This window comes from Artibeus jamaicensis, unplaced genomic scaffold, assembly GCF_021234435.1.
Source record: "Artibeus jamaicensis isolate MK-2021 breed Jamaican fruit bat unplaced genomic scaffold, CSHL_Jam_final contig_1998, whole genome shotgun sequence".
Classification (NCBI taxonomy): Eukaryota; Metazoa; Chordata; class Mammalia; order Chiroptera; family Phyllostomidae; genus Artibeus; species Artibeus jamaicensis.
In genome coordinates this window covers 6,824,365-6,851,245 of record NW_026521407.1, presented here as the reverse complement: position 1 = coordinate 6,851,245, position 26,881 = coordinate 6,824,365, and the positions used below count along the sequence as shown (strand labels likewise).

The following is a 26,881-nucleotide window of genomic DNA, read 5'->3' as shown; positions in this document are numbered from 1 at the left end:
AAAATCTTAGCTGATCGTGTGAATTTCTGAACCTGTTTAAAAGTCAGAACCTGCAAGCTAAAACAAAGCTATTTTTGTCAGCGTCTGGCATTCAAAAGCAGTGAATTCTGCCCCAGCTGGATTAATGTATATGTGGAGATACTAACTTCAGAGGCCTCTTCCACGCTGTCTAGATTCTGACTCAGCAGTTACTGAGCAACTACACAACACCATCGGCAAGGTGCCAGGCACTTTCATGTGCCCAGCTCCAGAGTCTAGAATCTTGCTGGCTGACATTTGTAAAGATGTTGAATTGGTAATGTATTCCTGACTATTTTAATGCTCCTGTTATAAACTACCAACACTGTTTGTTTCATATTATAGAGATGATTATATAGTTTTCTAAATCGCGTGTTATCAGAAACCATCTACACTGTCTGACTGTGATTTAATGAACTCATTATTCCTAAATACTAAGGAGTGCTCTTGCAAGCCTTTGGACCCTTTCCCATACTGCCATAAACTGTCACCTGGAGGTGTCCTTCTTTTATCACCAGTTATGTATCTGAATCTCAGTGAGTTGTGTTGAGTCTCCGTGAGACTCCACTTTCTTAGCTGTTCAGTGGGGATAAACATCTACCACACTAGGTTGGTGTCAGGATTAAATAACACACATAAAACCCTAGCACACTGCAGGTGTTAAACACGGGTGAGTAAACCAGAATCCCAAATCCGTTACAGGCAATTTCCACACTGGCAGCAAATTTAATCCTGTTACTCCTAAATTAAGACCTGTGATGACTGCCCAATGGTGGAAAAGGTGAAACTCCTGAACTTCCCAAACCCGGCACCACGGACGAGCCGCGCCCTACTTTTCCCAGCCTCGGCGCCCACCTGCCCTGCTCGGCATGTAAATTCTTCGTTCTATTTTCAGAAAATGTTCTTCAAACACTAGTGCTTTCACACGTGCTAATTTCTGTCTAGAATGACACCACCCACCCTGTCACTTCTCTATCTGATGAACTCACTGAAACTTCACAGCCAAAATCAAGCGTTCTCTCTGCTGTAAGTTTCCCCCAGCTCCCTGGATTTACTTAATCGTTCCTTTCTCTTTGCTCCAGGAGCTGCTTTAATTACCTACATGCTTGCATTTCCCTTATGCTGTCCTTACTTTTTTAGACAGCCTTGAGAGCAGGGGTCCCTAATCTCCCTCCTCCCCCTCCGTCGGTGGAGGCCGGGTCTGAGCTGCGCCTCCTGTCTCCCCACCCCCACACCCAGGTCCATGGAAAAACTCTCTTCCGTGAAACTGGTCCCTGGTGCCAAAAAGTTTGGCGACCGCCGCATGGGAGCATATGAACTCAGCGCCTCTCTGACTAGCAGCACTGGTTCTCGGCTGGCCAGCCCGTGTCCTCTTCATGGCTATTCCCCCAGCATAGTGCCAGGTACATAGTAAGTCCACAGTAAATTAATCAGGTCCAGGAAACAGAGGAAGTTACGGTGGCTTCAGCAGAAATCATCATGGATAAGGAGGACAGAGAGTGTGATATTGCAAAGTGAATCCTCCTGGATGCTACCCCTTCAGCTTCGCCAGTGGGATTGGTCTCTTTCCCCTTTGCCCTCCAGAGGCCGACGGCCTGTCTGTCTAAATAGCCTTGAACCCTGTTCCGGTGACATGCCCAGCATATTCTGAAAATAGACCTCCTCTGAAACTGAACAATGCCCTGCTGCAATCCTCTGTGAATGACAGCTAACCGTTAGTACCTATATTTCTGTGATCTTTGTATGTATCTATGGGGTTTGGCAAAAAGAGTCCTGCCTTCATTGTATCTAAAATGACATTGATTTTTAAGATATGCCATTCTTTTAAGTATCATTAAGAGAAAGCAATGCTGTCAATTACATTATAACATCGAATATAAGACTCATCCCAATTTCAGAGAAAGAGAGGGAGGGAGAGAAAATAATAATAATGTATCAGGTTTGAAGAAAAGCATTTGATTCCTGCCTGCTTTCCTAACATTATTAGCAGAAAAACAAAGAAGCAAACTGAAAACATGAACTTCAGTGTTATCCAGAATCTGACCCAAAGGGCCAGGGAGCAGGTACCTTGGTGTTGAGCCCAGATGGTGGCAGCAAAATGGTAAGCAGATCAGTAAGTCTCTGAAACGTGACAGACTGACAAAGGCGTCACCTACTCACTCATAAATACTAACTGAGTGATAAGCACGTGTCGGGCACCACACTTAGGGCTAAGAAGTGTATTGTGAATAAAGTCAGGGAGGATCCTTGCACTTAGGAGACATACTGTCTTGTGGCTCAGTTACTAAAACAATCACAGACAACACTTTATGATGACAAACTGAGGGAGATGAAGAAAAGCAACAGGACCCAGAAGCACATGTAGGAATAAAAAATCTGTTGTTTTTTTTTAAATTCTCTTAGAAAGTGCTCTTTGAATTGATATCCGGAAGTAATAAGAAAGCATGGGTGGAGGGAGTGGGGGCTGTTCCCAGTCAGAGAGAATGCACGTGAGATGAGAATGAACTTGGGTCCCTCCAGAAACTGAAAGGATGTCACTCTGGAAACACAGAGATGAAGAGCCAGGGAAATCAAGAGCAGAAGTCCCGCTTTATTGAATACAGAGCCTTGTAGGCGACTCAGTATTTGTAAGATCGGTCGGGAGGACAATGGGCGTGGTGCATAGAAACAGACAGAGCCAATTTGAGGTCTAGTGAAAACCGACGGCAGTTTAAGCTACGGTGATGGCAGTGGAGACCAAGAAGACAGGTGGGTCTCCAAGAAACATGGAGAGAGTAAAGTCAACAGTATGTGCGAATGAATCAGATGTTAAGGGAGTCAAAGGAGAAGGAGTAGTTAGAATGCTGTTTATTTATTTATTTATTTTGACTGTGCAGCTAGAAGGTATCACTCACCAAGCCTGGAAGCACTGGAAGAGGGCTTCTCTTGGAAGAGACAGGCAGGTGAGGGTGTGGCATGACTCTGAGTCCTGTTACAAATATGTTGAGTTTGAGATTCTTTAAGAGACCCAGGTGGGAATGTTGATGAGGCAATTGGATACCTTGGTCTGCAGCTTCAAGGAGTAGCTCGGCCAAAAAAGGTCTAAGATCAAACGTCGATGACTCCGGACTGACATGGACCAGGCAGTGAGGTGAAAGGGGACGTGGTGTCCTCATATTTCCTTAACTCAGTACACAGTGCACTTGTTTTTGAACTATAGGCTGCCTGTAGCTCGTAGAGCTGGGATAATCTTGTCTCCTACTTGAGCTGGTAGTATGTTCTCAAGATATCACAAATTCGAACTCTGAATACATTTTTCAAAGAAGCATAATATGTTTGTTACTGAACCAGAACTGCATTTCGTATCTGCCCAGTGGAAAGCACTGGAATGTGCCTATGGGGTGGAGGATGGGGTGGGGGTGGGGGCGGCAGCTAACCGCGGTTCCAGTAATTCCATAACATATGAAGTTTAGGGATATAAATGGAATACAATCCACCTATAATTTTGAGGTTGCCTGTATGGTTAGTTCTGAAACAATATGTTAAAATTAGAGGAAGTCAAAGCACTTACATGCATTTAAAAATATTAACAGTTGCTCAGTTCAACAACTTAACGAGGATAACCTTATAGCCTGTGTTTCCTATTTTGAATACTCCTACTACGCAGAAATTTTGTGCAGGTTAGGAATTTATTAATATTCTAACACAGTATTTAGAACACAGTAAATGCTATTATTGTGAAACTTTAAAAAAATAAAATAGCATCTATTTTGTATTTGCAGAGTAAATATGCCCAGAACTCTCTATCATGAGGAAGTACACAAAAATAAATGTAAGCATCGCACACTTATTTATTCTCTGTCTGCAACTTCATTTTGGCTGTTCTCTCTGGGACAGGACCAGTAAATCAAAGAACATTAATGACTCTCTGCTGCTCTCTAGTGGTAAGTACACACAATACAGTTCACTACAGGGTTTTGCTTTTTAATACCCTTTTAAACAACGGAATTCTAAGAAAACCAGAAACAGAGAGTACATATCATGAGTGTAATTTCTTATTCAGCCACTTATGACGGCTGATTAAGAGCCACTGAGCACACTGCCATCAATTTATTACTTTAATTACAAATATTTTTCATGGGCCTTTTAAAGTACAAATTGATACTTGTCTTAAAAGCAAACTCGTATCACTTGTTAGGTACTGTGATCTATTATTGCATTATATCGAGTGCAGTTTAAGAAACATCCTTAGTTATACTGAACACAAAGGCACACCCCTCAGCTTCAAAACTGAATACGAAACTTTTCAATGCTTACAAGAAAAATTTCACATTTGTTTGAATTTGTTTAAGGTTAGCATTAAATTTGTTAAAGGTAGCATTTAATAATTTAAATTCAATAGCCAAAGATTTATATCATTATAATATTGAAAACATTGTGTATTCTTACAATTCATGTACTTGGAAGATACATGAATTGTATCTCAACAAGATACAACAAGCCTGAAACAAAACCATTTCTATTATTTTGGAAGTTATTACTAAAACCGGTATTTTTTCCTAGCAAAGAAAAAAATCTAGATTAGATAAACTGCTTGCTAAACAAGTGTTTGGGGTAGGAATGGGGGTAAAAGCAGTACTATTTATTCAACCAAAACAACTAGAATAAGAAAACAACATGAACAAAACTAATGATAAGAGAATCCTTTCTCATACTATGCAGCTTGATATTATATTAAGTTCTTTATATCCTGTATATTTCCAGAAAGTAGTGGAGGCAATATTCAATGAAAGACATATATAATCACATTAATAAAACAATCAAAATGGCAATTAAATCCAAGAGATATGAGCATGCAAATAGTAATCAGTGTACTAACTAAATTGCTGGTATTGCACATCAAATTTGGGTCTGAGCCACCTACCAGCCAGAGGAAAAAGGAACTCATGATTTATATATTTCTTACATGGAAAAGCAGAGTAAGACTTTCTACTGGGTTGGCCAAAAAGTCCATATGGTTTTTTTCTATAAAATAAAAGACACATTTTTCATTTTCACCAATAACTTTATTGATTTGCATATTTTATGTCTGCTATCTACTGAGTGGTATAACATTGATTGTTCTCAATTAATATCTCGGTTTGATCACCATCAACTTCAACTGGTCTACCCAACCATGGAGGATTATCCAGCAAGAAGTCTTCAGCATGAAACTTTGCAAACCACTTCTGATACACTGGATCAGTCATAGCACCTTCTCCTCCACACACTGGACATATCTTTTTGTGTGTGTTTCATTGCGTTTTTACCTTTCTTGAAATAATAAAGCATAATATGCCAAAAATGTTGCATATTTTCTTCCATCTTCTATATTAAAATGGCTACACAAAAATTTACCAATTTTGGTTTTTTAAAAAATGCACTATGATATGACACTGTCATGATACAATCTAACAAAATTGTTTCCAATGAAGTTAAAGACAACTAAGCACTACTAGAGTCATCTTATGGGAAAAACCAAACGGACTTTTTGGCCAGCCCAATAATTCCTAAAAAAGGATATTTTCTAGTCTTAATTCTAAATCTAATTTCTCCTGTGAACAACTACTGATACAATCAGCAAACTCAGGAAGAATTACTCTAAATTCAGAAATGAGTGAGTTTTATTTCTGAGTATTTTTATTTTATTTTGTGTTTAGGAGAGGCTAAATAAATACAGTTCAAGTTTAAGTGACCCAACTTAATCCAAACACGGGGCAGTGGATAGAGAACATGTCTCCAAATATAATTTCTCAACCAAAAATAGGGTAAGAGTCGAACAGCTTATAATAATTAAAAAGATATAACCTTTCATTAGAGCCTGAAGTCTATTATATTCACATTTATTTCATATTCACTTTGTCGGTTTAAGGTCCTTGAGGGTAAAAGTCTGTTTTTCAATTCCTTGGTATCTTTCACTGAGAAATGGTCACAGTGGACATTGAGCTAATGCTAAAAATACACTGATGAACTATAAAACAAATCTCATCATTTGTGGTTTTGCTGTTTTGGCTGAGGGGTTTGTTGGTTTGTTCGCTTTTACCTTACAACAGTCTCCGCCAGGAACAATTTCCTGAATGTACACAAAGGGACCTTCATTCCGGTTAATCCCTCCTACGATCTTCAGACCCAGTCCTGTCTCCTTGGCAACTGTAATCATCTGAAAGGCAGGATCCCTAAAATAAAGGAATTAGCATTCACAGGTTAGCCTAGAGATCCTACTTTTCTTTAATCCACATGTTAAATCAGATTCTTAGATCTACATCACTCAAAGTCCTCAGTACATATTAGCAAATACATTTTTCAAAGTCTCTTGAAAGGAAAGCAATCAAACCAATTTTCTTACCTGTATTTTCATTTTCTTTATAAAACAATCAAACCATAGAAGAAATTACAGCAATAGTGCTTACTTCTTTGGGGAACAAAGAAAAATACTCTAAAAATATCACTTAGATAAATTTTTAAATGTATTAGAGGTGACTAAAAAGATTTACTTTTACTGATTTTTTAGACTCCACTGAAGAATTTCAATACTAAATGTTTTCACGAGTTAGGTAAGTGACTTTAAAAAACAAGTGCATGATTGAGTGCGGGCTGCGAACCAAAGGGTCACTGGTTTGATTCCCAGTCAGGGCACATGCCTGGGTTGCAGGCCAAGTCCCCCAGTGGGGGCCGCATGAGAGGCGACCACACATTGATGTTTCCCTCTCTTTCTCCCTCCCTTCCTCTCTCTAAAAATAAAAAGAGTTCTGTTTAAAAACAAATAAAAAAGACAAGTGCATGGCCATTTAAAACAAAATAAATATCATCTCTATTTGACTTGCAAGAAAAAAAGTTTATCCTTTTAATTTGGAAAGAGTATCTTCCTGGTACGAAGCACCTACTCTAGCTGTAATTTCTGCCAGATGTCAAAGCAATGCCATCAGAAAAGATGAACTTGTCAAAAGAATTCTGTGAGAGCTATACTCCCAAGTTAGGGTTTTGAACACTTTGTACAGAGCATTTACTGTTACTGGTTAATCAAGTTTGAAATAAGGCTTAGGGCTGCCTGCTTATTTATTATGTACTGAGTATCGTACTAAATAATAAACATATATTATGCCATTCAATTTAGCATTTATAAAGTTCCTAAGATTATTACCCTCCTTTTTATAAAGGAATGAAAACCTGGAGAGGCTAAGCTGGTGGCCTATGGTTACCACACTGGAGGACGGCAATGTGAACTAGTCCCTCTCACTCCAGAGGCAAAATGTGGCATGAGACCTACTTACTGGCGTGTTGAAGCCACTGTTGAATACAGGACTTCCAGCTATCTTCAAACATATCAATGAACTGAGGCTATTAATAAAACAATTATTTACTTCATATTTTAGAAGTGGTCATAGCTTTCAGAAAAAGCTTTCTTAGTTTCTGCCACAGAAATTTCAACTACAGTTAAGTCCTCACTAAACATCATTGACAGGTTCTGGGACTTGAGTGAAAACAGTATATAATGAAGCCAATCTTACCATAGGCTGGTGGATATAAACAAGAGTCCCTACAGCATCTCATCAACGCCATAACAAAGTCATGCTGAACAAAATGATGTTCTTTGAGGACCTGCTGTATATCTTTAAGAAAACTTGTATTCAAATTTAGATTATAAAAAAATGAAGAAAGAAATCATTTAGGGTTGCATTACACTGCATTCAGCTCTAGTGTCTGAAGGCCTACCTGTCCATAGCTAAAAAAAGAACGGACTGACTCCAAAATGTTCTACTGTCATGGATTTTAGAGCCTCAACCCATTTTTGATGGGATATTAGGTTATAAGGGCATAAAGGAAGGAAGCACATAAGGGGAAGTGATAAAGGAGAGAAACAAGGTATCTCATTAGGCACCTCCAATAATCTCTAACTGTGAATTTCCTTTGATGGGGACCCACAAAATCTCCAGCACATATGATTTTGTCAGTAAAGCATCCCTCTTTTTCTAATCCCAATAGAATATCTGTGAGGATCCTATTTTTAAATTCCCCTAACGTAAAGAATTTATATTACTTTCTTTGCTGTTAAAAATAGTTCTGCTGCTCAGCTTTAATTGTAATAAAAAATTACAAGTTAAAACTAGGCAGAGCTAATGCTATTTGCCTATCGGATTAACATAAATGTGGAAAGTCAACAGCATACTCTGAGGACCAGGCTGGGGGAAAAGAGGTGCTCTCATACACTGTTGGTAGAAATACACAATGGTACAACCACTAAAAAGGGAATTTGCTCATCTCTAAATTTACCCTCTAATTTATACCAAAGATGCTCTGGCAAAAAATATGAAATGGCTTGATGCTAGGTTATTCATTTCAGCATAAATTCAAATGTCCATCGATAAAGTACTGGCTGAATAAACTATGCTACACCCACATGATAAAATACTATACAATTATAACAAGGTATAAGGAAGATCTTTATAATCTGATATGAAGTGATCATCAGGATATAATTTTAAGTAAAAAAAAAAGGCAAGGTCAAAATAGTATATGTGCTGCCTTTTTTTGTGAATGGGGCCACCCTACATCATTTAGTGCAGAAGAATTCAACATAAAATCAGAAGAAAGAATAAAAGCTTGCATTTTTAAGGTACTTTGGGGTGGTTTCTTACTCAGTAAAATTAATACTGTGTTATACTGAAATCATAAGCATTTTCTTGGCATTCGAAAATCAGATCTGTTTTTATAAAGCCATCTCAAAAAATAATTCCGAAAGAGAATGCAGAAGTTGCTCTACACACTGATTTACACCGAGAGGTGATTTTTGCTACACTTCTCATTACTGCTATCCTAACTATCATAGGTCATTAGCTGCATAAAACTGCCCACCAAATATTCATTAATAGTGCACGTATTTCAAACTGTTACAGTTCGGAGCATACTAAATTTGATTTAACACTTACTTTTCGAGTAGACCAGATGGCACTGTAGCAGATGTATTCTTATTCATGGTTTCACTGCAGTAGCCTTGCATTTAACGGTCGTGTAAATAAAAATCTTGATGTAGAGTCTAAATTCTTTTCCTAAGTCAGGGGAAGCAGAAAACAAATAATCACGTCTCTGAACAGTCAAATTTGCTTTAAAATTTGCAGAAAAACATTACATACATTTATATGTAGATGTCAGATATATTTTCAACTATTTTAGGCTATGTCATGTTAGTCACTGCTCATAGTTGTCTGAGAAATGTAAAGATAGTTCTGTAGATAAATAGATATAAGTATAGGAATATAACTACCTCATTACCAACATCTATACCTCTATAAAACCTGCATTTTCTGACAGAAGTGAAGGCTACAGCATTAGAGCTTCTCCCATGAGTAAGCTTAAAAAGCACATAATAACGAAAGACTGAGGGAGATGTCTCTTGTGAGCACACGGCTAGGAAGTTTATAGTCAGATTATCTGCAGAATAATTATACAATACACTGTTGGAGAAAATAGAAAATAGAAATTTCTGTTGTCTCGCCAACTATTTTGAGGGACTTCCTGCAGAACCTAGATTACTCTGACTCATAGTACTCCACAAACTTCAATATTTTCCTACCAAAATAAAAACAATGTTTTAATGACTCATAGCTCCACTGTGAAAATTACAGGGAATAGTGGTTGCATTTAATTTAAAAAGATAATATTTGAATAGAGATTCACCACCTCTGCATAAGAAATATGAGCGCAATATACAAACTTACAGCTAAAAAAGATTTCAGGATTATTTAGCGCAACGCCTGTTACTAAAGGAATCAGCAGCGAGAGTCAGGGAGGTGTGCACTCCCCTCACCGTGGCTGCTTCCCAGTGAGAATTCGGGCCAGGGAACTGGAGCAGGGGCCTCGACATCAGATACCCCTGGGCCCCAAGGGTACCCGCAAGCCTTTCCGAGTCTGTTTCTTCATAAGCATAGTAGGCAATAGCAATGGTTTTACAAACGAATACACATGTCAAAACTTACCAGACTGTTTCACTTTAAATATGTGTTGCTTGTTATAAATCAGTTATACCTTAATAAAGTTAAATTTTTTTTAAAAAATCTGATTTTCTGTTAAAAATGGCAGTGTGACCTTGGCTTATATCTTCTTATTCTTGAAAAAGCCTACTAATTAATATGTGAGCAAAGGGTTTACGGAAAGGATAAACTCACAATGCTAATGAATAAATGGAAGAATTGATTCCAGTATTTCATGTTAATTTCACCTGAAATTATTCTGTTTAAAAAAAACGACAACACTTTGAAATTCTCCTTGCCCCTGGTTTTGCATTTGAGAGCGCACTGTGTGGAGTCCAGTGCCAGGGTGTTGGTGTAGGTGTTCAGAGACCTGCACATCCCTCACCAGGACAACCGTTCGCTGGCTAAGTTCAAAACCCTGCTGTCACCAGGAATGATGAGCACATTCTCTGCGCTGGGAATTTTCACACCAAAGACTTGTTACAACTATCTGAGGACTCTGGCTGGTGAGGTTCCCACTGGGAGAGGAGACTCTGAATGACCTGAGAACCTGAATGACCCAGAACAGGAAGGTGTGGCTGTGAGGCGGTTCCAAACTGCTTTGCTCGGTGGACACTGAGTTATTTCTCGGGGAGATCCGGCCGGCTTAGCCCTGGTGCAGTGGCGGTGTGGTGTGGACCTTCTTGTCTCAGAACACACACACACACAAATGTGAAGCATTTGAGCATGAAAATAGACTCTACATTACCCCAGGTTCTGCCACTGGAGCACAGAACGCCTTGGAAACAAACAGTCCTTCACGTGTGTACAGGGATACCCGGGTTTCTACAGTGGTCACTCACGAGCATCAGCTACTTGGAGATGGTGTGAAAGAATGAACCAGATCCAAAAAAACACCTTAAAGCCAGGCCTGTCTTGATTTTTCTGTTGATTTTTTTAATACACTGATTTTAATACACTAATTGGGGAGTATTTTCTTTTTAAATTTCTCTTTAAAACCTCTGGTCTGGCCCAGGAATGGAATGGGGTAGCCTACAGTCAGGTCTTTGGGGAGGAATTTGAGGGGAGAAAAAAGAGTACCCATGTGGTGAAATTTTACATCACGGTCGTTTCAGGAGAGGAGGAAGGCACCAGGTGCTGCTACTTGATAGATAATCTGTGTGGATCCTGTGACTGACAAGTTAGAAATACAAACTATTTATAGATGCATTGAAACTAATATTAAAAATGTAAATATTGCTTGTGTAGAGTTAGACCTATAGATTCAGAATTACACCTGAAGAGACAAAAAGTAACGGTGTTTAGAAACTGGTCATTTGTGCACTGTCACATCGGAGATGGTTCCAGACAGCATTAGCCATTTAGATAATCCTACAGGTTTTAAGAACATTGGCGACTTCCGCCAAGATGGAGGCATAGGTGGATGTGCCGTGCCTTCTCACACAACCAAGATTAGAGAAAACTAAATATTAGCAACAGAAAACACAGCCAGAACACGGAAAATTGAACTTTTCGGAAGTCCGTTAACAACAAATTCTTCAGCCTGACCGGTAAGGGCGAAACCAGCGGCTGGTGGAGCAGGGTTGCCAAGGACTGACTCAGGCCTGCGGAATACAGGCGCAGGGTCGGACCTAGTGAGCGAGCGACCGAGCGAGCGGACCGCCGGGCGAGACAGCGGGGCAGCGGGACTGCGTGTTGACTGAGGTCGGGCATTTGTGCGCGGGTGGACAGGCGAGGGAGTGGGTGGTTGGACCAGACCGGCAGGTCCCCACGGCAAGCCCCCACGGCAAGCGGCAGTGGAGGGCGCCGCCATTTCCCTGCTCTGACCCCACCTCCACATACAGACCAGCGACTCTGGTGGCCGGCCCAGGTGAACCACCCAAGGCGCTGCTCCTCCGCACCCAGCTGTGAGAAACAGCAGAGGGGGGCCGCCAATTCCCCGCTCTGCCACGCTCACCAGCGACCTGGGACAGCGCCTTAAGGCCCGAACAGACCAAAAATGGCGCAGGAGGATCTCAGAGCCCCAGGGCCAATAGATCTAAGCGATGAAGAAATAGCAAAACTCACAGACACACAGTTTAAAACATTGGTGATCAGGATCCTCACAGAACTGGTTGATTATACCGACAAATTAGACAAATATATGAAGGCGAAACTAATTGAAATGAATGGAATTGCACAGGACACCAATAGCAATGAAAAGGAAACTGGGACTCAAATCAATGGAGTGGACCAGAAGAAAGCAAATAATGGCCAAACAGAAAAGAGTCAAGAAGCAAGAATTCAAAAAAATGAGGAGAGGCTTTGGAACCTCCAGGACATCTTTAAACGCTCCAACATCCGAATTATAGGGGTACCAGAAGGGGGAAAGGCACAGCCACCAGTGGAAAACTTAATTGAACAAATAATAAAGGAGAATTTCCCCAATCTGGCAAAGGAAATAGACTTCCAAGAAATCCAGGAAGCTCAGAGAGTCCCAAAGTGATTGGACCAGGAAACACCCAAGGCACATCATAATTATATTAGCCAAAATTAAAATGAAGGAGAGAATCCTAGAAGCAGCAAGAGCTAAGGGGACAATCACCTATAAAGGAGTCCCCATCAGACTGTCAGCTGATTTCTCAAAAGAGACCTTACAGGCAAGAAGGGGCTGGAAAGAGGTATTCCAAGTCATGAAATCTAAAGACCTACATCCAAGATTGCTCTATCCAGCAAAACTTTCATTTAAAATGGAAGGACAGATAAAGTGCTTCTCAGATAAGATCAAATTCAAGGAGTTCATCATCACCAAGCCCTTATATGAAATGTTAAAGGGACTTATCTAAGAAAAAGAAGTTAAAGAAACATGAACAGTGAAAGGACAGCAAACTCACAGTTATTAAGAACCACACCTAAAACAAAAGCAAATTAAGAGGACAGCTGAACAGGAGCATAACCATAGAATGCAAGACAAGGAGGGGGGGGGGAGAAGGTACAGAAAATAAGTAGCATAGACAGTAGATAGAAAATAGATGGGGGGGCAAGAATAGCATGGAAAATATAGAATCTAAAGGACTTGAGACACATGGTCATAAACTAAAGGGGGGGTAATGGTGGGGATGAGGGGTAGGGTGAGGGGAATAAAGGGGGAATAGAACAACTGTAACAGCATAATCAATAAAAAAATTTAAAAAAGAACATTGGCAAAAATCAGGAATAACTCCCATCATTGGTCTAGACTTAACTGATTTTTTTAAATGACTTTAAGTTTCAAGAAATCAAATTATAAAAGACCAGAGGGCTCTTCTACTATCTCTTTTATTCTGTACCCAAAGGGAATTTTCCAGCCACTACTGTGCTTTTTCCCTTTCAGGAATGTAAACAGTTCAGGAGTGCTGATCATTTGTCCTGGGCTGGACACTGGGCATCTGCCTGTAACACACAGCCCGATCCTGCGGGAAATAGCAGGAAGCTTCAAAGGAGTCCCAGACTTTTTGAAACATGAGCTCTTCATCAGAGCAACAGCTCACTGTCCTCGGAAGTTTCCTTAGACTCTCTGACTCCCTTGCTCTCACCACACTCAGGCACTCACCCACCAGACAATGACTCAGAACGATCATGTGCAGGCCCTGTGCTATGTGCTTGAGTTACTGTGCTGAACGACCCAAGCCCCCTCCTTTTACAGGATTTACATTCTAGTATCGGGGGAAAAACAATGAACAAAGGAAACAGCAAAATGAACCAACTTTCAGATACCAAAATGGGATGTGATCAAATGTGACTGGACAGAGGAGTGCTCACTTGGACTGAGTAGTGGTGTTTCATCCAGGGAGGAAACCGAGGGATAAAGTATTTCCAGCAGAGACAAGGTCTCTGGGCAGCAACGTGAATCTGTGTTTACAGCACAGCCGGAAGCGTGGCTGGAGCGTGGTGAAGGCAGAGATAGATCGGAGGTAACCTTAGAGAAGTGGGCAGGGTCTCGATGAAGTGCGGTCTTAAGGGCCACGGGAAGGAGTTTGGATTTTTGCTTGGTCTTATTTCATACAACCTGACTATTCGCAGAAGACCTGAATTTGCCTTTGGTCTCTTACCTTTAACCTGTGCTATTCAGATAGGCTGATCAGCCTGTGTTATGTCGGAATGCCAGTTGGTGACTGTGTTTGGGACATAATATGTATATTGGGACAGTACAAAATAAAAATTCAAGGCTCCTGTTTAAAAAAAAAAACTATTTTGAGATAGTGACAGCAGAATATCAAAGTACAAGGGCCAACTAAGTTGGGGCCTCTCTGAACAGTTGGCCTGTGCAACTGCACAGATTGCACACCCACGGAGCCGGCCTTGGTCCCGATAAACATCACCTGAAAAAAATAAATGCCTTCTACTGATGAATGGTTTCTGGTTTCATTTCATCTTCTCTATCAGTCATGTAAACTTATCCAAAACCTTTAAAATGGAGTAGCCCCTGAAACATGTGACTTACAGGAAGATGCCAGGAATAAGGAGGGTATCAAGACTTACTGAGGCGACTGTATGCTATTAGTGTGAACTAATCTAATTGGAAAACAGTGATTACCCAGCCTAGTCTCGAGCAAACAAGAATTCACTTGTTCTTACTATTTACTCAAATGCATTACTCTCCCACTTCTAGGTACAAGGAAAATCTTGTAACATATAACTACCAAATAAATAGTTGTTTGTGCTGCTAGATTGTTAGGTATTTCTCATTGCGAAATAAACCCAGTAACTTTATTAGACAAACAGTTAAACACAGTTTAGTGACTAACACATTAAGATTTAAGTTGCAATTTCATTAATTTATATTATCCATTAAAAATGCCAAAAAGTAACTAGAAACCAAATTCTAAACATAACACATCTGGATAATCCTTTAGGTCTTCAGAAAGTCTGAAATCAGATAAGAAAACGTGTGACTATTAAAATTTTTTTTCTTTCTTTTCCACCTTCATCATTTCTCTCACTCCCCAACCCCAAAATGATTTGTATACAAAATAACGACCTATTATACGTACTATATAAAATTAGACACAATCATAGCTAACTACGGTTCATGATTTATGGCTGAAGAAGGACATTGCAAGTTAAAGGCGCCAAGTCTGAAACTGCAGTGTGGCCCCTGACATTTGAAGTCCCTAATCAGCACCCACCTCTCCCTGCAGAACAGGGCTGAGCTAGCCTTCCCTGCCGGGTTCCCACTCCCCTCAGGGCAGATTCCATTATCTAGCACTAGTTAACGTGATGATTTATGCATCATCACAGGCAGACTCTGACTCAGGAGAACTGCAGCCAACACCACTTTATTGCCATCTAGCTTATTGTTCTTTGGAAAGGAAGAGTTTCATTTGCAATTAAATGAAAGCAAGATAAAATAATAGAATCCAAGACAAAGACTCTGACTGACATTTACATGCACTGGTACCTGTTGCTACATGAAGGGGTTGCCTGGGGGATGTTGGAGGGAATGTGCTCTTGCTGTGGGTGACAGTAACATTTGCATGGGGTTATGTGAGTCCATGCTGTAAGAAATTTAAAATGTGACAGATCTTGTCCTGAAAGAGCTGACAATCTGGTATAAGAACTAAGGGAGAGAAGGATGAAAAAGATTTTCAAACATTCACACAAAACAGTACAAACAAATTAGTAGAATCACAGAATCTTGAGATTTTTGTGCCAGAGTAGAAAAGAGTCAGAAGGTGCTTGGGTTTGATTGGCTTTGCAATTTTCTGGCCTTGTGACCACAGGTTTAATCAAATACTCACTCAAGGTGACCATCATCACTCACCTGGACTGTTGCAATTGCCTACTTCCACTTTTGCCCCTCCCTTACCTTTAATCTATTCCGTACAACATAAACAATAAAAATGTGAATCAGATCGGATCACTTGTATGCTTCAAATTCACCCACAGCTTCCTATTAATTTCAGAATAAAATGCAAACCCTTGGGCAGGGTTAACAAGCCTCTGTATTATTTGGCCCCTGTATACCCGCTTTGACCCCCATTTCCTAACCACTGTACTTCCTGCTCACTGCGCTACAAACGCATTGGCCTCTTTTCTGTTCTTCTCTTGCCTTGCCTCCAGGGCCTTGCCAGACTTGGAATTGTCTTTGTATAGGCAGCTCCTTATCATTCAGGACTAGGCTCAAATGTCACATCTTAGGTAAGACTTGACTTTACTACTCTTCCTCCTCATTATTTAAAATCACACTATTATCAAAGAGAGGCAACCGAGAACTCAGGCTGCCTCCATTGAGAGACACCCCCCCCCCCCGCTGCTGCCTGCGCCTCGAGATCACACCAGCCTCCCTGAGAACAAGCCCCACTACCATGACCACCAGCCGCGCTAACCTCCGACCAACAGCCACCGAGGTGCCGAGTGACAGCAAAGGAGGCAGCATGAGTGAGGAGGGCAAGGCCACCGCCATCCTCCCTCAGGCTCCTGCAGTCCCCCCAGGACCCTGCACCTAAGAGCCCGGTGGGTGGTGGCATGTCGCAGGCCGAGGCCCTAGCACCCTGCACCCTTGACCCAGGCAGCCCCTGTGTCCCGTGGCCCCTGCCTCTTCAGCCCCAGGAAAAAAGTTCTTGCCACCAAAGTCCTTGGAACTGTCAACTGGTTCAACATCGGAAATGGATATGGATTTATCGATAATCGGAATGACACCAGAGAAGATGTATTTGTACATCAGACTGCCACCATCAAGGAAAACAACCCACGGAAATACCTGCCAAGTGTGGCACAGGGAGAAACAGTCAAGTTCGAGGCCGTTGAAGGAGAGGGGGGTGCCGAGGCTGGCAGGGACGGGGCTCCCACAGAAGGGAGCCGCTACTCCGCTCACCGGCGCCGTTACAGAAGCTGCTACGGCGGTAGAGGCCACGGACCCGCCCGCAAAGCGAAGCGGGTGAGATTGGCGAGAAGGAGGACGTGGTCCCAGAGGGAGCGTCCAGGTCACCGAAACCTCAGGGGCCAGGTCACCGAAATCCAACTTGTCTCACGAGGCACCACCAGAGGCCTCCTGGCCCACGACCTGCCCCAGCTGTGGGAGAGCCTTGCTCCAGACACCCAGCAGAGCCGCGCTGGGGGCCTCCCGGCTCCCCAAGCACCTTCGCCCTCTGCAGGTGACCTACAGAATTTACGACCATTCTCAATCACCAGCAAATACAACACCAGAAATAGGTTATGGGCTACTTTTAACCTAAATAATATAAAAGTTGCAGTGTGGACCGAAAGAACACACTGTTAGGGTGGTGGTGTTTTTTTTTCCTTTCCTGGGTGGGAACTTTTTCATTTTGTCTTAAGGGGAGAAATCTGTTTACTTAGTAAAAGCTGTGGGAGGGGCTCTGGTGCAACACTAAATAGGTCATGACCGATAAAGTAACTGTTCATGTGTAAGCTGGTTTATAAAGGCCAATTCTGGTATATTAGGTCCACATGTCTCCTACAAAAATTCTGTAGTTAACATCAATATGGAGTACATTTTGTTAATGTCAAATCTAGTTTCCATTTTTCCTGGAAATGTGAAATGTGAATTCATGTTTACAAATGATGAGGGAGTTTAAAGAACTTAAAATGAGGCTTAAGTAATATTGAGCACTGTCTGGCTACAGTTAATTGTATCTAGATTCTAGGAAAAATAAATGATACTGGAAGTTAAAAAAAAAAAGAGTTAATCACCATTAAAAAAAAAAGCAAAAAGCAGACCACCACCTTTCCACACCGAAGAAACATCCAAGCAAGAACGTGGAAGATTAATAACCAAGACACAGACCTTGGAAGGTTTACAATTATTCTTTACAAAGCAAGTATAAAATGAGAATATCAGCTGATTTTTCCAGCAATTTTTCCGGGAATGCCTGCACAGAAGACAAGAGAGTAACTTCCCCGGTTTCAGCAGCCACTAACTACGTGTTATTTTTCCCCTGGTTTTTACTGTTTGGTAATATGAATTGAAAGAAGAAATATTAATACCACATGAGGAGAACTCCAACCAAAGAAATCTGAAATACATAGTAATGATTTTTTTTTACCTCCGTTTCATTCATTTTGGATGCTGGTGTTGTGATTTAAAAAGAAAATAAGTATTATGATTTAAAAAGAAATTTTATCCCTCCTTATTTATTTCTAGGTCGGAAGATAACATTTTGGCTTTCCTATGTGCTTCTCTTTGAAAACGAGCAGCATGAAGTGCCTCAAAAATAAAAGTTTACACTTGAAAAATAAAATCGCGTTATTATCCCATTGCTTCATTGTGCAGATTATGTGAAATTCACTTATTTATGTATTTGTTACTTGATTATCTCCTGAGTCATCAGAAGAAAGAACTCTCCTTAACAGAAGTGATCTTGTTGGACTTTTTCTATGTTGTAGCCTCCAGGAAGTTGAACAGCAAGAGTGAAAATTCTCCGTGTATAATGCGCACCCACGCGTCCGTGCGCATTACACATGGGATTATTATGCCCACCGTATATATAATCATTATACCTATGTATAATGCTTATCCTTATTTTTCCATCAAAATTTTGGGCCAAAAAAAAGTGTGCATCGGACAACGGCAAAACGGTAACTGTTGAATGACAGAGTCATTTCCCTTCTCAGGTGGCTCTGCTCATCAGAAAGAAAGCCTGACATTTACTAGTTTTTTACTGTGCCTCGAGCACTGTGAAAACACTTTGCATGTATACTCACACTGTTATAATTCCCATTTTGCACTAAGGTCACGAATCTTAGGTCAAATAACTGGCCTAAGGACACAAGGCCATAGTAAACACCCCGGGATATATCCAGACTTAACGCCCGAATCTGAGCTCTTAACCGCTACTTTCTAGTTCCTTTGCATTACAGCAAAATCAGCTACGCTGTCTGTCTCCCTCGGGTCCTAGTTTGTCCTGTGGTGTAACTGAAGGCTATCACATCCCACATACATTTCTTTTCCAAGATGACCCCCCCCCTTCTTTCAGTCTTTCTTTAAATGATCCTCATAGCCTGATCATTCTCCTCTAAACAAACTTCAGGTGAACGGCGTTTCTCCCGGTCCACAAGGTAATTACTGAGCCCAAGGTAATTTCACTGGGCAAGAAGTTAAGCAGCGTCGGAGCAGTGGAAGCCGACTCCCGGGGACTGAGAAAATGCACGTGAGTGTCCCAGTGGGCTGTGGTTAGACATCACAGGAAGGCTTCCTAAGACAGGTGATCCTTGAGCCCAGCTCCGGGGCGGGCCGAGTACCCCAGGTAAAAGCACCACGGGACCGCGGCCGCTGGGGGCCGCTAGGCAGAGACAAAGGCTGATGGAGGTCAGGAAGATCAGGAACACAAGCCCGAGTGATGTGCGGGTGCACGCGATGGCGCGGAGGCGTTTTCCTATTAGTGAGGTACTGGAGGGAAGTAAACTGGGTGCAACAGTCATAAAGCAAAACGCGAACTTACCCGTAACCTGGCAACCCGGCCGCCGTAGCTCCACTACGGGCACTGACTCCGGAGGAGCCCGGTAGCCAAGGTAGCGGCAGGCTCAACTCAGATATCGCGGGACAGGGCAGACCTCGCGAGATCTTACCTCGAGCGTGACAGGCGGGCGTTCTTTCCGGGCGCTATGGGAGGGCTCTGGCGTCCAGGATGGAGATGCTTCGCTTGTTGGGGCTGGCGGTGGAGCCCCGGTGGGCCCCCTACCAGCCTTGCGGAGAGGGCGGGGCATTGTCTCAAGGCAGGGGGCAGTGGGACAGAAAGTGCTGAGAGGGGGCTGAGGCGGCTAGGAACATGGAGGCGCCCAAGCCTGGCCCGAGACTTGGCTGTGCAGCCGCCCCGGCGCCCGAAGAGCTCGAACCCTTACACGCGCGCGCAGGAGGAAGAATGGCGGCGGCGGAACAAGACCGTCCTTACGTATGTGGCCGCGACCGCCGTGGGCATGCTAGGGGCGTCCTACGCCGCCGTACCCTTGTATCGGCTCTATTGCCAGGTAGGGGCCGGCACTGCCTGCTGGGCGCTGTCACGTTGGAAGGGACGTCCGAAATGATTTCCCGAAGAGGAGACGGGCTCAGAAAGGTGACTTGTCCAAGGTCACCAAAAAAGTTAGCGGCAAAGCTCCAGATTCCACTCCCCTACAGTGATCGTACTTAGGTACATGGGAAAGCCCGCGATCTCTGACTTACACCTCATTAGAAGGGTCCGCCGCCTATACTCTGAAATCCAGCAAGCTGCCTTACCCTCCTGCTGCTTACACACGCGCCCGATTTTAAAGTGTAATTATATTAATACATTTCATTCTGTGAACCTCATGGTTTGTGCGTGAAGGTTTACCAAGACGCATGAATTGGGCCTTTGAGGATCCCATCCTCGTTAATATATAAACTGTAATGTGCTTGCCCTGGGCTCCCTTTTAGATCAGAAAGTAGATTGTTCTCAAAGTGTGGTCCTGCGTACCAACACCGTCAATGTCACCTGGAAATGATTGCAAAATCTTGGGCCCTACCTCTGAACTACTGAATCAGGAACTTTGGGGTCAGGGCCCAACAATTTGTAATTTAATAAGTCCTCTAGCTGATTTTGGTGCAAACTGAATTTTTGATAACCATTGGTAAAGGCAAACTTCACCTATTTCTGAAGTAGTAATTTGCTTTTTTGGCTGGGCATTAGGATCACCAGTGAAGATGCCAGGACTCTCCTGCCCCCTGGGATTCTGGTTAGATATGGGTAGGGGCCAGGAGTTTGTGTTTAAAAAACATGCTGTAAGTGAGAGCTACATACCAGGCTCATCTGTGTTTGAGAGTCATTCTCAAATTTTGTTGTCCGTGGGCGTCACCTGGGGAACTTTTTAAAACCCTGAAACCCAGATCACGTCCCTGTCCCGTTAAATGAAAATGTTTTGGAGTGGAAATCAGGCATTATTAATATTTTCGAGAGTCCTCAGAATCTTTGATTCTGCTGCTGTTAATGCCTGGCTTACTTTCCCTGAGTTTATGGACATTAAATTGCCTTTATAGAGTATGTTGATTTGGAGAGAGAGAGAGAGAGAGAGAGAGAAACATTGATCTGCTGTCTCCCTTACGTGCACCGCCTGGGGATGGAACCTTCGTCCTTTTCGTGTACAGGACTGCGCTGCAACCAACTTAGCTGCATCCAGCCAGGGCGCATGTTTTATAATGACTGGAACAAGTCAAAAGGACTTTTCAGTCTCCTGATATCAGCGTTTATGTGAGAAAAAGTGCAGTTGCTTGATATCTAGAGGGTGAGTGTAGAATGTGAATCAGTTTTCACCAGTGGCCAACCTGAAACAAGCATGAATCCCCAAAACTACCAGTGGGTGAAATAAATGGAACTGAATCGAAAACAATATACTCCTAGATCTCCACAAACCTCTGGGGAGGGGGGAGGTCAATTTTATTCCTCGGAATGTTTAGCAATGCCTAGAGACATTTTTTGATTGCCACACCTGGAAGGTGAGGGAGGGTGCTACTGGTATCTGGTGGGTAGAGGCTAGGGATACTGCTAAACATCTGACACTGAACAGGACAGTGTCACCCCTCAAAAAAAAGTATCCAACCCAAAATGTCAGTAGTGCCCAGGTTGAGAAATCCTGCCCCAAACTGAGTAAATGACAGTATTTTGTGTAGGCGCAGGGCAAAAAAGTAAGAAGTTGTAACTTGTGATCTTAAACTTAAATCACAGTTTGATGTTACATAGTGACATTTCCAAGAGAGCATCTCTTTCACTTCTGGGATCAGAACATTAGAGAAAGAAATAAGGGATTGTATAAACCACTTAACACAGTAACCTCACTTTATGAAAAGTGTAGCACAAAGAAAGTAAGATGTACTTAGTTCTTGGAACTTGTTAGTAGCAGAACTAGACTAGAGACCAGGACGTATTTTCTTTCCAGTGCCCTTTCCTATCCTTGTTTATCTAATTATTAGACTTATAAATTTAAACAATCTATATTTCAAGACTGCCTGTCAGAGAGAATACATTAAGGGATCTATATTCAAGTGACTCAAACTCCTCAGGAAAAGGAGTTACATTTTAAAACTTAAGTATTATAACCCTCCTGGGCAGAAGGAATATATTTATCTATTAAGGATAAATAAAGGTTTGCCCTCCAAAGCATTATTTCTGGGGTATAATGTAATTTGATAATGTTGCATGGCAGTCAGGTGAAGCTAGCTGACTGGTGTAATAAGCAGAAGGAAGATAGTAATGATTATATTTTGCTGTGAGTCTTCCCCTAGCCTCAAATTTGGTATTTTTTCCCTAGTATAGTAATAGATTAATCTGGAGACCAGAATTCTGGCAACCTCGTGCATCAGAAGAGTGATGGCCCTGAAAGTAAGATTTTCTTAAGCATTTTTGATGATAAAGGCAATAATGACAATGAAGATAGGGAAGAAGTGTCATACAGGATTATTCTGGTGCCTCATGATTAGTTGATTCAGCAGCCAGATGGATCAAGTTCTCTTAACTGTTGGATGACTGTAAAAGCTGAACTATACCAAAAGTACAGGAAAAAATTACTGACACGGGAAAATACTTATGCTACTGAGAAAAGGGGACTACAGAACTGAAGCTACACTAAGGACCACATAGGAATGTGAAAAATGGGCTTAGTTAAATAGTTTTACTGAAGTGACAGGATTGTGGGTTCATTTTATTTCTATTAATAGTAGTTGATATGAAATACTAGCAATAAATGAAAGCAGGTTTCATGAAAAGCTAAATATTCTGAGCTGTATTACCAGTGCAAAGTCTGCTCTCTTCCAAATGACTCATTTTTGATATCACATAACCAAGTGATTAGAGAAAAAAATACGACTGTAACAAATACAGGCTCCTTGACACACCCAAGGTGGTTAAATCATTGACATGTTCATAGTCATGGTTAGTGATATATATAAATTTAGCTTCTAAATAGTTTAAGTGTTTTTATCCAAAAAATAGATCATCAGCACCTAAAAATAATATTTAACATGTTGTACTTTATTTTTCTAGACAACTGGACTCGGAGGATCAGTAACGGCAGGTCATGCATCAGACCAGATTGAACACATGGTGCCCGTTAAAGACCGTATCATTAAAGTCACCTTTAATGCAGATGTGCATGCAAGTCTCCAGTGGAACTTCAGGCCTCAGCAAACAGAAATATATGTAAGTGTTTAAAGCACTTATTAAAAGTTACTTTGTTCAGTGTAAAATGATTTGCAGTGTAGAAATGTCCTCCATTACTTAAACTGTTTCAGTTTAGGAAACAGATCTAAATTATAATTTCAAAATACTGACAGACTACATTACTGTAATTCTTTTATTTCCACAGATTTTTTTTTGACAGTGCCCTACAGGTAATAAATAGAATATACTTTAACTTTTCAGTTACATGGTACTATATAGTAAAAGACAGTTTGGAACAGTGGAAAATGTCGTGTTTTTATGAGAATCATGTTAAGAGTTCACTGAAAAGTTCTCCAGTCTGTACTGATCTTTAGAGGAGTAGCTGTTACATAAACTTTTCCTTAAGTATAAATTATTGGGTAGGGAAAATGTTGAAAATTATTGCTTATAATAGAAAAGTAAGCCCTGGCTGGTATGGCTCAGTGGATTGAGTGCTGGCCTGCGAACCAAAGGGTCATGGATTTGATTCCCAGTCAGGGCAAGTGTCCGGGTTGTGGGGGAGGTCCCCATTGGGGACATGAGAGAGACAACCACACATTGATGTTTCTCTCTGTCCTCCCCATCTTCCCCTCTGTCTAAAAATAAAATTTTTTACAAATCTTTTTAAAAAAAAGTTTACTAATTTACATCAAAAGTCTCCCTGTCCCTTAAAACATAAAATTTGAGGACCTTTGAAGTAACCATACTAGTCAGGTTTTACTGCAGCAAGACTATACATACCTAGAAGGTTCCCTAAAATCTTAATTAACTGGAATTCGGGAGGGTTTACTGAAATTCTCTCGACTTGAGGAAGAGCCAGAAAAGTTTAATTGTAACTCTAACTAGAAAACCTTTATTAGTGCTTTCCCAGGTTAGTAAACATGGTTGAGTCTGTTCATTGGTTGGGGATTATTTAGGTTATGATTTTGAATATTAGTTCCAATCATATAGTAGTAAATAAGGTATCAGTGGCTGAATTAATAACAAATGACAGAAATTGATTTTTAAAACTTGCAACTTTATTTTTTTTCTCAAAAATTATGAGTGCTTTTTGGTTAAATAAAAATTCTGTTGCAGACCGGTGCAACCATTATGGAAACAGTATGGAATTTTCTCAGAAAAATAAAAATCGACCTGCCTTTTGACCCAGCAATTCCACTGCTAGGATTATATCCTAAGAATCCTAAAACATCAATAGCAAAGAACCTATGTACCACAATGTCCATAGCAGCACAATTTACAATAGCCAAGAGCTGGAAGCAACCTAGGTGCCCGTCAGTAAATGAATGGATCAAAAAATTGTGGTACATACACACAATGGAATTCTCTGCAGCAGAGAGAAAGAAGGAGCTACTACCCTTTGCAACAATGTGGACGGAACTGGAAAGCATTATGCTGAATGAAATAGGCCGGAACTGGAAAGCATTATGCTGAGTGAAATAGGCCGGAACTGGAAAGCATTATGCTGAGTGAAATAGGCCAGGCGTTGGAAGACAAATACCATATGATCTCACCTTTAACAGGAAGCTAAACAACAAAACAAACAAGCAAGCAGAATAAAAACCAAAGACACTGAAATAGAGAACAAGTGGGCAGTGACCAGAGGGGAGAGGGAAGGGAATTTAAGGGGGAAAAGGGAGGGATTTTGAGGAACAAGTATGAAGGACACAAGGATGAGGACTAGGGGGGGAGGAAATGGGAGGGAGGGGGGAGACCGGGTGGGGGGGGGGGGTGGGATGGGAGAAATAGGCAAAAAAAAATGTACTTGAAAAATAACTAAATAAAATTTAAAAAATTCTGTTAAGTCACATTTTCTCTGGTTATGAGTTTAATTACTTTGTAAGCTAAGTTTAATGTTGGTAACCCTTTGCAAAGAATTTTTAGTCCATCATAATGATATTTAGGAATAAATGTTAAGAAATTAGGCTTGAATAGTGATGTCCTTGAAAGCATTTTAAATTAATTTGCAGATTATTGCTCAAAGACTTTAGATATGGGAGAGGACAATGCATTACTATGCACAATTGAACCCTGGTTCTTCACTGATATCTGCAAGTTTGAAAAATCAGATGGTCATGGACAGTAATCACTATTTTGCTGACTCTCAGCATTAGTTTACATTAGGTATTATGGTCTGATGGTTAGGAAAAATAATAAGACTAATTGAGACTTTAATTATTGACAGTGTATATGTGTTTTTAAAAACAGGTGGTGCCTGGAGAGACTGCACTGGCATTTTATAAAGCTAAGAATCCTACTGACAAACCAATAATTGGAATTTCTACATACAATGTTGTACCATTTGAAGCTGGACAGTATTTCAATAAAATACAGGTACTAGTAAATGCAAACAGTAGAATATCATAAAAGTACAAAAAACTGTGTAGTGCTAAATTTACTGCAGTGTTTTAGTAGGTACTGATTTCTGAAAACTCTCTTCTTCTAAACCTCATACTGGGTTTTCATTGCTTATAACAGCTGTGTAGAGGTTTAGAGCCAAACCAAATGTAAATCTGCTTTGAGATTGGAATTTGCTGATTCTCAACCCTGAAAGTAGAACTCATTTTGAAATGAAAAGATGCTGTGCTGTTATCCCATCAGAGAACTTAAAGGTTATGTTTAACAGTATGCTTATTAAAGCTAAGAATGTACTGTTTCTATTATAATAGAATGGAAATATTAATAAACAAATACCTTTCTATAACTTCTAGTGCTTCTGTTTCGAAGAACAACGGCTTAATCCACAAGAAGAAGTAGATATGCCAGTGTTTTTCTTCATTGATCCTGAATTTGCTGAAGATCCAAGAATGGTGAATGTTGATCTCATCACCCTTTCTTACACATTTTTTGAAGCAAAGGAGGGTCACACATTGCCACTTCCAGGCTATAAGTGAAGTTAGCAACTAAGTCCTGCTTCATATTTGTGATTTTTGAAAAATCATGTATCTTGTCTTCTCAGAAGAGAAACATTCTATAATAATCCATGATATTTTATGCTATTTTAAATATGTAGTGATTTTTTTCCCCTAATTTTGCCCTGCTTAAGATAGAGAACAGGTTCATCTTTTTATCATAAGGAATCCTTATGTCTAGTTAGAATGTATGACTGTTCAAAACCATACTTCGCTAAGCAGTGTTAAAAGAAACTGCTTTGTTTCATGAATATGCAGGCATGGACTTGATGGTTCAGCTTAATTCATTGGTCCCCTTCCAGATGATCAGAACTTCATACTTGTTAGCAGTAATTTTTTTTTATGCCTAATGTTGTCTGAGGCTGTAGGTCAGAACTTCTGACTGTATTTTTAAAACAGTTGGTTACTACTTTTTTCCCATTGTGCACAGTCACGATTTTAAGAAGTCAAAATGGAAGAGGAATCACTAAGCCCTAACAGTTTGCCCAAAGATTATATTTTGATTTCAGATGCGACTGTTTTTCCTTTAAGATCTAGAGCAATTTACATTCAAAGTACTGAATAATTTGAAATTTTGGTATCATGAAAATACAATATTAGGTTCTTAATATTTCATGTGATAGTTCCAAGTCCCTGAATGCTGAAATGTAAGTGTAAGAAATGTGGAGATTCCTGGCATCACAAGTTCCGTAACAAACAAACTCTGTAAAAAAGATGTATTAATTTGTTTTAATAGTAATTTCTCATTGTAATTTATGACATAAATGAATGTATAATTTATTCTGCATGTTTTTCAGTGGTCTTTGTTCCAAATAGAAATATTGAATTGCAGTAAAAAAGA

General features: G+C 40.8%; 3 protein-coding genes across 8 annotated transcripts in view; 2 read left to right on the top strand and 1 right to left on the bottom strand.

The window, feature by feature from the left end:
• Positions 1-19,638, bottom strand: part of STXBP4 (syntaxin binding protein 4) — a 154,681-nt gene extending 135,043 nt beyond the window's left edge. For 3 of the 5 annotated variants that reach the window (XM_037129656.2, XM_037129657.2, XM_037129653.2), the window contains exons 1-3: positions 19,424-19,518; positions 8,964-9,083; positions 6,080-6,212 (exon numbers count right to left, since the gene is read on the bottom strand). In XM_037129656.2, the coding sequence (XP_036985551.2) occupies positions 6,080-6,212; positions 8,964-9,034 (204 nt within the window). In that variant the 5' untranslated portion in view covers positions 9,035-9,083; positions 19,424-19,518. Of the gene's footprint in view, positions 1-6,079; positions 6,213-8,963; positions 9,084-19,423; positions 19,520-19,550 lie in introns of those variants that run through there. The other 2 variants (XM_053673462.1, XM_037129655.2) reach the window with 2 other exon arrangements.
• On the top strand, positions 16,331-17,123 carry LOC119037447 (Y-box-binding protein 3-like). Its single transcript, XM_053656481.1, is given in 3 exon segments — positions 16,331-16,438; positions 16,534-16,896; positions 16,899-17,123. Coding segments are annotated over 3 exon segments (696 nt in total).
• LOC119037453 (cytochrome c oxidase assembly protein COX11, mitochondrial) lies at positions 19,541-26,820 on the top strand. Of its 2 annotated transcripts, XM_037129658.2 has the most exons (4): positions 19,546-19,949; positions 22,973-23,128; positions 25,337-25,462; positions 25,840-26,820. In XM_037129658.2, exons 1-4 carry the CDS (start codon positions 19,587-19,589, stop codon positions 26,020-26,022), a joined length of 828 nt encoding a protein of 275 aa, XP_036985553.1. In that variant the 5' UTR covers positions 19,546-19,586; the 3' UTR covers positions 26,023-26,820. The 2 variants fall into 2 exon arrangements, with proteins under 2 accessions (XP_053529477.1, XP_036985553.1); XM_053673502.1 differs by lacking the exons at positions 25,337-25,462; positions 25,840-26,820 and adding an exon at positions 24,206-24,807 and having other exon boundaries at positions 19,541-19,949.
• The last annotated feature ends 61 nt before the right edge of the window (positions 26,821-26,881 follow it).